Source organism: Saccostrea echinata, unplaced genomic scaffold, assembly GCF_033153115.1.
Source record: "Saccostrea echinata isolate AGI-Se365-2 ecotype Australia unplaced genomic scaffold, CSIRO_AGI_Sech_v1 ptg000052l, whole genome shotgun sequence".
Lineage (NCBI taxonomy): Eukaryota > Metazoa > Mollusca > Bivalvia > Ostreida > Ostreidae > Saccostrea > Saccostrea echinata.
Genome location: NW_026889801.1, coordinates 68286 through 80534, shown reverse-complemented (window position 1 = coordinate 80534; position 12249 = coordinate 68286). Strand labels below are relative to the sequence as shown.

At 30.3% G+C, this 12249-nt stretch overlaps 1 protein-coding gene across 1 annotated transcript in view; it reads right to left on the bottom strand.

Moving 5' to 3' along the window:
* The window catches only part of LOC133203901 (aryl hydrocarbon receptor protein 1-like), a 36719-nt gene that overhangs the window by 14043 nt on the left and 10427 nt on the right, over positions 1-12249 (bottom strand). The window contains exon 2 of the mRNA XM_061339700.1: positions 11768-11955. Within this exon, the coding sequence (XP_061195684.1) occupies positions 11768-11955 (188 nt within the window). The remainder of the gene's footprint in view (positions 1-11767; positions 11956-12249) is intronic.

Sequence of the window (12249 nt, the reverse complement as noted above, 5' to 3'; positions counted from 1 at the left end):
TTAAAAAATAAGGATAATTATAAAGTTCTTAAATCTGAAATGTTCATTTGTTTACAACAAAATTCCAATTATTCCAAATAAAAAAATACCTTAGTTAACTATAGCTAACTATACTAATTATAGTTTACTATAGTATATATTGTAAGGTTTTTACTATAGTCAATCAAAGATTTTACTATAGTAAATCAAAGCATTTTACTATAGATATCACATTGTTATATTTTATGTTCTCCAATTCATATATGCACATTTTTTTTATATCAAAGGGAAGTATGACTTGTATATTCTCAAATTTTTAATCATATTTATCGAATTTAATAGATTTTAAGCTTCCAAATCTCAAAAAAAGTTCTTAACTTTATAGCAAATCAAAATATTTACTGTAGTTAACTATAGTCAACTATAGTAAATTTATGTAAAGAATATTATTCATTGCATTATTCCACAGTCAAGTAATAAATGTAAAAAGATTAAATACCAATAAATAAATAAATAAATAAATAAATAAACAAATAAATAAAATAAATAATTAATTTAATTAAATAAAATTTAAAAAAATAATTTATAAACCTCATAGTACTCTCTGATACTTTTACTAAATTGGAACACACTTTAAATGAATATTACTCCAATTGACTAAGAGTGTTCCAACACGCTAGCTTGATAAAAGTGATAACTATATCAAATAGCTTGAACTTTCTTACCAATGTTTGCGAGTCGTCATTATGACACATACATGCTGTTAACCCTAACAAATGCTATGGCAAATCATGATTTGTTGCAATCACGCAACTAGTTTCATTTTCCCGTTCACAACGTGTTACTATTGCACGCATAGTAATTTCAACTCTCTATAACGTTACACAAAAACATTTTAGCGGAATTTGAACTGCTGCATTGAAACCGCTTCCTATGATTTTACGCATATATAAAATAATAGCAGAAATTTCAAAACATGCTTTCTCTTAGTCATAAGCCAAAAATACGCAATTTTATTGTAAAATCAAAAGGATAAAATGTCTTCTGCAAGGAATATCTGAAAAATATATGCACTTTAATAGTACAAGAATTTTAAGCTTATACCTGTCTGTGTTATTGTAAAATAATTACGTCACATATCCACATAAATAAACAGGACAACTTAGATAAGGGAAAAGCAATGACTCTAATTAAACAATATAGAGAACACTAAACTATCGCATACATTATTCAGAAAAATTCTCAAAATGAGAAAGAAGACAAGAAAATGTTCAAAGACAAGGACTGCCGTCTTTGGTCGTTTCATCTACAACTTAATTACTTAATCAAAGACGAAAAACTAAGACAGGGAAATTATAGCAAGAAGACAATTCAAGCTTAAATTAAGGCAAGGCCGGCAATTTTGTCGATGGATTTAAAATCGGCTAGTAATAGAAAACCAAGATTGATGCTCGGCTGCCGTAATTATGCAATAAATCACAGGCAAATTTCCGCGCCATTTAGTTATGACGGCTTTCTCCTTTTTTTAATGTTGACTCTTTCGTTTCAAATTCATTTTCTAGAATGGAAAGACACTGTGCCGATATGTTTGTGTTCCTCTCTCAAAGTACGATGTTCTTTTTATCATTTTTTTGATTTCCCTGAGAATTCGAGATTTTAGATTTGGTAAGTTTAGGGTGCAAACAAAACAGTCTAAATTCTGGTTTCTACTGGAAACTGAATTTTGTCTTGTTGTTGACTGTCATATACCCTTTAACTCAAACTAGCAAATCACATTTATGATAAATCTAAAGTGTTAATAGTTAAGTGTAGTAAACCTTGTTCATGTGAAATTGAATTAATTCAAATTTCCTAAGACTCTATGTGCTCCGCACACCATGTCCATTAAATGAACTTTGAGAAGGTTTTTATATGTTCATGTGATTATGAAATTGTGTTTTTGAAAAAAAGTTATGGAAATCAGACATCTCAAAATTATTTCTTGTCCAGCCCGCGACTTTCTCGACATAAACATACCAAATCATCACCCACCATTCGTCAAAAAGACGTGATTGCAGATCATTAAAGCCAGCTTGTCACATGTTAATACTATCTGTATCAGAATTTTTTAAGGTGTATGAGAAATGTCACTAGCAAAGATGCCTAATCAGTTTATATAATAGACTTTAAGATGGCAGATTTGAAGCTTTAAATCGTGAAACATAGTGTAATTATTTCATAGATACTCATTAAGTTGACTTAATACAAATGCCCTACATGTAGTTCATGCAATTTTCTTTCCTAAGACTAGTTGATGAGAATAAATTAGTTTTGATTTACCATTCCATCAGCGACTTCTTTCATTTAAAGTACAAAATTACGTAACTTTCCTTGGTTAGAACTGTAGACTAAAAAAATAATTAAAAAATGAGAAAGATGCCTCCAGATAATCAGAACGGGTAATTTTCTGTGGTTGTGGTTCAAAGTACATTTAGAATTTTGTTATAAACAGTTTACTTCAGAATACATTTCACGACACGCACACAAAAGGAAGAAAACGGTGGACTAATGAAAATGTGTTATTAAAGATATTTAGTAAATCTCATTACTTCCGTGAAACAAAAAAGAAATACGACAACAGAATGGAAAGAGGAAAAAATCGTTATGATGAACTCCGACGTTCACGATCGATTAGATAATTAGCTTAGGATTTGTTAAATTTTCAGATGACCTACCAAGCAGAAAAATATGGCAATGAAGTCAAAATTTTTATGAGAGGTGGTGTATGGAAGCTCTATTCGTCTCCAGTTGATAACAATCTAATGTCAATAGTGTCTTTTGTGTTTGCTCTGATTTAGTAAACGCTAAACGTGCTCTAACTTTGACTAATTCTATTTTCATCATCCTTGTGTCGACTTCAAAGTCAGCCATCTTCAAGACCCGGATGTTATGCAACATTTCATGGCGGTTTGGCAAATACAATTAATTTAACGATTCTAGAGTAAAAAAAATAATATTATGGTTTTGATTTGACAATCAACAAACCGTCTTATGGACAGAATGCATAATGTCTTTTTTTTAAAATGTTTGCCCTACTGACATAAATAGAAAAAAAAACTAGCAGATAGCAGAAAAAAATAATTTAAAATAAATATTTTAATCACATAATTTAATAAAATTAATTCTATAAAATTGTTAGATTTAAAATAAAACAAATGACACTCAGTGGTTTTTTTATGATACTAACTCTAACTATGAGGAAACGTACCATCGAATTCACTTAAGGTATATACAATTTAGAACTGGGATAAGTACATAATTCTATTGAAGCACAGACAACCGAGTCAAACGGCTGTGGATAGTGTTTTGTGGGATATTTTTCCGATGCCATTCTCTGAATTAGCACTCGTGCCAATTTCTACCAATTTCCTATAGCCACTTTAATAGAATTATCCCGAAATCAATTGCATCTTGCAATTGTAATGAAAAAGCAACGTAATTAATGTCAAACAGAGAATAAAAATGTACCATTAAAAGACAGGCTTTTCAACAAGTGGCCGAAACTTACACTTGAAAGGGAATTGTACATCACAGCCGAAACATCAATTATGCATAAACCTGGCTTTTTATGTGTGTATATGTGGCTATTATCTTGATAAAAAAGAGAACAGTGTTGTAATCATTTGCTTTATTTACTTCAGGTTTTTAGCCTCAATAATTAATTGTAAAGATGGGAAAGGTTGATATATGATGCAGTTTATTGGGGAAGTTCTACATTCCATCATATATAGACGCAGTTCTAAATGTTAGCTATAGAATATAATCCATATTAAGACACTCTACGAAGATTACTATTCATGAATGGGGATATTTTTAGATAAGGATGTCCTTTCACCTCTTAGAAATGAAATATATGGAGATAACGAACAGTATTCAACCTCAAAAGTTCATAAAACAATACAGATTTTGGATCAGAGCAAACACGGACCTCTAAAACATCAGAGGTGGGATCAGGTGCCATGGAGGAGTGAGCATCCCCTGGAAATGGATGGCGTGATCCATTTTTATAATAGTGGTTTTGTACCTAAGTACTATTAAGCCTTAGTCTATAGAAAGAGCAAAATAACACGTCACAGAAGGAGAAAAAATCTGTCAATTTCGATTCCTCAAATTCGTAAAAAGCAAAGGTAACAGGAAATCAACTTTCAAAATGATACATTGTTTTACCTACTTCATGGTATTGCTTTATTTTTTTTCTTCAAAATATATTGTTACAATTAATTATATAAACAATTTTATATCATAATCATAATTTAACAACAGTTATTTATATTTATAATGTAGTGAATGCCAATGAAATGAAAATGCAAAAACTAAATATGATGTAGATGTGTAACCAGATTGGTAAAATTACTTTTTTTTTCTAAATGTATCAATGTTTTTCATATAACAAAGAAAACAATCAATTTCAAGAAATCAATTGACAGGGTTATGTAATTGGTGCAATGATTAATCAAGAAAACGAGAAGGGTGCAAATTATTATATCAGATTTCTCCTACTGGGAGAAATAAAGTGGCGTTGTCAATATGTTGCTGATATTTCTATTAATATAAAAATAAAGAAAATAACTTCTTTTCTCTCTTTTATTTAGATTGACTTTAGTTATGTGATGAAATAAGAAAAATAAAAACGGAGGCACACAAACTAGAATTAGTGAATGATTACCACATGTAATTTGAAAAAAAAAAAAGAATAAGCATACTTTAAAAAAAACTTTAAAATCATACGAACAATAAAATTATATCTTTTATTCTGATTTTTATTATATTACAGAAATCAGTTTTTGTCAGATATATATATATATATATATATATATATATATATATATATATATATATATATATATATATATATATATATATATATATATATATATATATTCCTGACAAAAACTGATTTTTTTAATATAATATATATATCTTCTGCGAATTCACAACAAAGGCTTCATAGCACTTCATCACTTTTCTTGTAAATGTTCCTGCATTATCCTCAGATATAAATCAACACCTTTAACAAGTGTCACAGAGCCACAAAAGGATCCCCTGGAGGACCATGTCTCCTCTCCAGCAATCTTAAATCAAAGAGCATTATATATTTTCTATCAGCTTTTCAATTAATTACACTTAATTACGGCAACAGTAATCCCAGGATCGATACAACACAACTGCCTCCGAGACATCTCCAAGCGGATCAGTGTTACCTTTATGAGGGATTTTATAAGGGTATATTTGTCGACCAGAGACAAATCAGATGGAATCGTAAGGGTATGGCATCCCAGACTATGGCTCCAGGCCTTTTCATAGTGATAATGTCAGTCATAACTACTCATCGCGCGATTGATGCTGCTAAAGAATGGCAGCGACATTTTTCTGGATTACATTGAGACAAAGAGAAAATTAGTATCTTGGACGATGAATCTGATAATTAATAGAATTAGATTTCACTGTACTCTGGCTTACGAGTATCATCTAACGTTTTATAGCTAGCTTTAATCATTGTGCTCTTTTTCGGAATCTTTGAGTGTTCATTAGTATCCAATGTCAGTTTCAGAAAAAAAAGAAACAAAAATTCTAAAATCAAAATGTCTGTTTTGTTATGCATTATTTTACATAATGAAAAGACTTACTAAATAAAAAATCGAAACTTAAAGAAAACAGAGAATAGTTAAAAACAAATTCTCAAGGGAAATCAGAAAGATGTTTCTTCTTTCTATTCATAGAATTGTAAGCACATGGGCAACTGCTTAATGACTGAATTCTTTTTTTCTTAAGCAAATCCCATTGGGAGCCATCCCTAGACTTAATTAACACCTTACATTGTTTCTATCTTTACACATCAATTGTCACAGTAGTGTGGATAAACATTTTCTAAAATTGCACTTTCGAATTCCTGTATCACAACAGGTTTCTATCTATGTATTGTACTTAGTTTTTTTGCTAGTTTATTAAAGCTACTCTTCTTATGTGCCATTTCGTTAAAAATTAAAAGATAAATTATGAACTAATATTATACTGAAATACACACAATTCCATAAAGTACAAATCTTTCCATTGACAACGATTTTCATGTTTGATCATTCGTGATTAACGATTACTTTTCAAAATAAATGAAACATATTTTGTAAATTCTTAGACAATACAAAAGAAAATAAAACTAATGTAATTGATTAGCTTAAAATGATAAAGAAGTTAGTATATTTAAATTTTATAATTAGTGTATTAGATAATAATTAAAGAAGCTTTTGTTTGGCTATCTCTTACGTTTAATATTTACATTGCATAACAATTCGTGTATAGTATAATGGAAAGAATCCATGAACAATTTTACAATTTTTTACAATCTTAAGTTCATATAAAAGAAAAAAGATCCAATATGAAGAAGATTGAAAAAATAAAATAATTTTGAAAAGACCAACAACTAAAAGGACACATCATACGTGTATAAAACATCACGCATCAATAAATCCATGGCATTAAGAGGGTTGTGTGCATATCTGTCAATCAAGATTAATTCAGGTTCGTCATACACCCTAGCCATTATTGCCACAGGAAAAGAAAGTGAGGCTAAAAATTAATTATGATTGACCAATGATAAGTCATCTTCAACAAGCTTTGAAAATTCTAGGTTTGCTAGAAGCTTGACATTAACAGTAATCGTAATCACTACTGCAAACATCTGCTAAACCTTGTTTCTTTTGTTGCTTGTTTGATCAAGCGTAAAAATTACAGATTAGGCATTGATGGCTGACAAGAGAATAATGATAGAAACTTTGAATTTTTTCCTATTTTTTTTCCAGTAGTGGCACTCGAAAGTCAAAATTAGCAAATCTGATTTAATAATCGATTTGTTCAGGTAAAATGGACTTCATATTTACAACTATTCTCAAATATATTTAATGTTCAGTAAAGATCAGACATTAATCAACAAATCAATTAAACACAAATGTATGTGAGCCTATGAAAACATACGAATATGTGGCACAATATACATTTCCTGGGGGTGGCTTTTAAATATTATATTAAAGAAGTTTGAAATGTTCCAGAATGGAATAAGTAGAGGACTAATACACAAATGAGTTGAAGTATTAACAGATCATACGATGGATACACGATTGAAAATACAAGGTGAAAATAAGGGATGACACAGTATAAGTTTTCTTCTCATAAAATTGATAACACATTTAGTTCATTATTCTTAAAAGTGCTTCTTGGTCATATGTTTTTCGGAGCACTGTCTATAAACAGCCTATTTTTCTTCTTTTGGGCATTTCCGATGTGAACAAGGAAAAACCAAATAAAAAAACATTGTTTCTACATTCACGATTTCTGGATAATATATTTTGTCTATGATTTTTAAATAGAATCATGTGGAAATAAAGCAAGAGATTGAGCTCATCGTTTCTAGAAATAAAAGTTGAAGATCAAGTTTAGAAAACAGTTTGTAACAAGGCTATCGGGTGATGCAACGAATCCAAATATTTTCAGGTACATAGCTTTTAGCTGACATCAAGTCTAGCACAAGTTTAATTAATCCCATCAAGTAGTATCAGGTGACAGAAATTGAACCATTATCTAACACCTTTGTACCCCGCAATGTTCCTTAGAGACTGACCTTAATACTTGCCAATTTGGTGTGTCATTTGTATGGATCCAACTTTTCGCACCAACCAATGAATGGAAACTTAATTCTAAGCTTTTTTCAGTTTCTTTTTACAAAGGAGATTATTTTATTTCTAAACTGTTGGAGTTTTTAAAAGAAAACTTTAAATACCGTGCTTTTATGTTTTAAAAAAATCATATCATATATATAACTTAGAGGTCATTTCCAGATGAAGCCATGAGTCATAATAAGTGAAATGATATTTATATCACGATAGTATAAACTAAACATGTCCTTATATTACTGCAAAACGGGGGAAGAAATGCTGAATTTCTGAAAATATTTATGGGTCATAAAAATTCCTTCTTTTTTTTTTTTTTTTTTTTTTTTTTTTTTTTTTTTTTGCTTTGTGAAAGGATTTGTTTTAAGAATTAAAAATATCAAGAATAGGGAAAATAGAAAGGAAGCCAGAAAATAACAAAGAAAAACTATACAAAAAATAAAAATCACGTATAAACCATCAAATTTATCGATTTGAGTCTTACAAATAGAACCCTGCATCTTCAACTGTCAAAATAAAAAAGAAACCACTATAATTTGCAGCCATCATCCTTCAAATTTATTGACAAAAGACTTCCTCAAAAAGCAAGTTATAAATTAGTATTCAAAACATTCCAATGTAATGTTTGACAGGCAAAGGTTTCATTTCTTCTGAAAATCCTTGCAATTTTCATCCTAAAAATTTGTCTTTGTAGTAAATGTAATTATTGGAACGTACGCCGTCCTTTCATACAGCGCCCATTCAGTTTCCTTAAGGAAATGAGTTGTCCCAAAAATGCCTGTATAAATAATATTTCATCGCTACTATCCCCCCATAAAACGTGGGCTCTGCCTTTCTCCATAATAGCATGTCTCCAGTGCATTATGGGAAAATAGGAAGTAATTAGTGTTCTTCAAAATGCGCTCTAAGAAGTACGCTGAAATAGATACTTAGTTGATTTTAATGTCTGTTGCAAGAAAATATGGTCAATTACACCTCAGATGCGTCGTAAATTTCTTCGGATGTCATTTTCTTGCTGCGTTTAAGTTTTGCGAGCTTTATTAGACATAAGAAAATGCTTCTTGAGTAGTTTCGAAAGTGGAAAATTGATGGAAAAGTGACTTATTGATTGGGGTTTTATTATAGATATAATGTAACATGCTTTTAGCTAAAAACAAAATAGATTCATCTAGAAAATATCATAAGGTATTTGTATCGTTTATTTTAGCCGTTTTAAAAACATACTGCCCATTTGCTATCAAACGTCAAGTATCTTGCCAGATATATGTTCGATTTTTATTGCAGTTTCTAAAAGGAATATACTTGGAAGGGTTTTAAATAGAGTACTAGAAGAAATGTACTCACTGCAATACCATAAAGGGAAAGAGAATTCTTTTTAAACGTTCATGTTCATGAGTTCTCTTTAAAGACATTAGCAAACAACCAAAAATACTAAAATTTTGCACGTAAAATGCCAGGTTTTTGGTTTTTTTTTTTTTTTAAATTTTTTGTCATTTTTTTTTTTAAAAACTTTATATGGCCAAAAAAGACAAAAGATATGTTCTATACTTAAGAAGAAAGGCAAACTGATATCATCGTCAAAATATACCATAGACATTAGAAGGTTAATAGATTGATCACGTTATTGATTCTTTATAAGAGACTGAGATCATACTCTTACTGCATATCTCCAAAATGAAAATTTAAGACATACACAAATAAGAATAAAAAAGAAACTCTAACAGTGAACAGAGAAAGAAAGAACCCAAAATGGAAGATGGCTCGACGTTAAAATATCCTCCGAGTAGCCATTGAAAATAATTGTTCTATAAATCACATGGAGGCCGACCATTAGGAACAAAGCATGAGACACTGCATATAATAAGGAACACAATCCATTAATGAATAGGTAGCAAAAATCGGAAGTTACAGCGTGTAGTTGGCCAAACGAAGTGACAATATGAATAATGAATGTAATGCGCTTGTTTAAGGTATGAGTTATTACGATAATTGCAGAATATCTAGATTCGATATCAATCAATTTGGGTGCCAATTGAGTTTTTATGGTACGATAACCTAAATACTCAGATTATTGCAGCAATATCGGCTATATGTGAGCATTGCTGAATTGTTCTTACGTAACATAAATGGGTAAGTATTGGTGCTTAATCTTCAGAAATATGGTATACATATAGTATAATATAAATATAATATAGTATACATATGTGCTAAAAATGACAATTGCACAGCATAGCATATAATCCCCGTTTAAATATTCACTTCCCTGCCTCGTATGAGTGAAAAGTTTTAGCAAAGGAGGTAAAACAACAAAAATAAAACCACTTCCTATGAAGAAAATTTTTCCGAAATTACTGTAGACGTTCTTTTTTCATCGTGGGATCCATTTACGCGATGAACTCGATCACAGAATTTCCGAGGAAATTTGTCACAATGTACTTAATTAAAGTGCAATAAAGACATACAATCCAAGAAATCCGCATGAATTTCTATCCGCAGATTGACATCACATTTGTGATTCCGCGAAATTATGACCCCGCGGAATAAAGTAGTTGACAGTATTTAAAATATCACTTTTCACTTGATATTTCACAAGTCATCTGGCTATAAAAACGTCTTATGTACTCTTCCTTTTCTTCCACTTTAAAATGTTGTGTCATGAAATATTATCTACTACAACAAGCCATCGGCTGACGTAGCACATATTCTTTTATATAAGGAATACCCCCTTCTAAATCTTTATCTTTTTACTAAACTTGAACTATGTTTCAGTTTGAACTCATAAATTAAGAGACATGACAGACTGTATTATTTTGTAGAGCAAAGTTTATTTTGCATTGAATATAAACTAAACTTAACTAACTATGCATAAAAAAAAATCAACGTGTCTAGGATATTATTTCTGAACAAAAAAGTTTAAAACATCCATCAAAAGGGATTGCAACACCCTGGATCTTACAATTGGCATATTCACATTATCTAAACATCCCTAAGTAATTGATGTGTTTTATACACAAGACCTCTATTTAATAATCAAATTGGAGGTGCTATACAATAACAATTTGTACAAATTCATCTTCACACGTGTCCTAAAGACAACATATCCTAGTATCAAGTGACCCATACTATAGAAATTAGATAATCTCCTTATCTTCAGATAGTATACCCATATGAAAATAAAACACAGAAATGACGACATTGAGAAAGAAGATGGGGCATAATTATCCTTCATAAATTTTACCCTATACCAGGCTAAGAGAAAATGGCACCCGTAATTCGTATAATTTTCCTACTAACTATGCCTGTCGACAATTTTCTCATTTTCAACATCTGTGTGGGACAAACTCGCGGTAAAGCCCCAACAATTAAAGAATATTTGCAATCTGCTCAGGTAGAGAAAAGAAACAACCAGGTAAGGAACTGCATTGAGAAGCAACGCAAGGAGATTCCCCATCTGTCCCTTGTCTGATCCAATATCTTTCGCTAATCTGCACAAACTTATAGTACCCGGCTACAATTTAATCAACGGGAAAATGGGTAGATTGTATTCTAACTGATTTGCATGGATTATTGATGAATATTTTTTTTCTTTTCAATGTTTTTATTTGTTTGCTTCATAGAACTGATCAATAGCAAATTCGGGGATCAGTGATAATTTGTTATCTGATTTCACAAATCATTGAATAATTTTGAATTTATTCGTCTTGCCAAAATGTCTTTGAAGGTTTTGTTTGCTACAATGCAGAGTAAAATATTGATGAAACTAGAATTAATAAAAAAAATCACTAAAATGAAACTTATATTTGGAATTAACAAAAATGAAGTTGATATCCTTATGATACATGTATGTACACAAAAGGTTACTTTCAAAACTGGCTTTGACAAGCAATTTCCTTTTTACAGGATGTAATTATGATTACGTTGGGTAATTAAGTACTTAACATTATGATGCACTTTATATTAAGATATTTTAGCTTCTATTTCATCTGTATGTTTCCAATTAATTAATGTAAAGTATGAAATTGCACAGATGTTGTCTAAATCATTAATACAGTATGAGTTTTTATTCTTCATCATTGGTAAAAACTTACCTGCAAAGTAGCTCTTTGTTCTTAGATAACTGACTGCCAGACGAAGAATTGAAAGTTTGTCTAATTTGGATATTACAGATTGTTCAAATGGCAGCAGACTAGCAAGGTGGTCAAGTTCTGAATTAAGTCTCTCCCTATGTCTTTTGCTGGGATTGCTTTTAGGAGGGTCTTTGACCGGTGTCTTTTGTCTACAAGTTCAAAACATGAAAACTATTATACAATGACCCTGTGAAAATTGTATTTTGAATCTATTGTGCCTGATAAACGATGATCAAAGAATACATGTTAATAAAGACTAAATTACATAAATGTAGAGGTTCGGCACCAAATTGCAAGATATGCACAATTATGTCAGATAAATAACCATACAATAGTTAATAATTGTATATTGTAATATCTCGTAGATATTGTTTGACATCCTTATCATGTGGTCGAAAACTATTCCAAATAACATTTGGTAATAGTAAAACATTATCACCCCG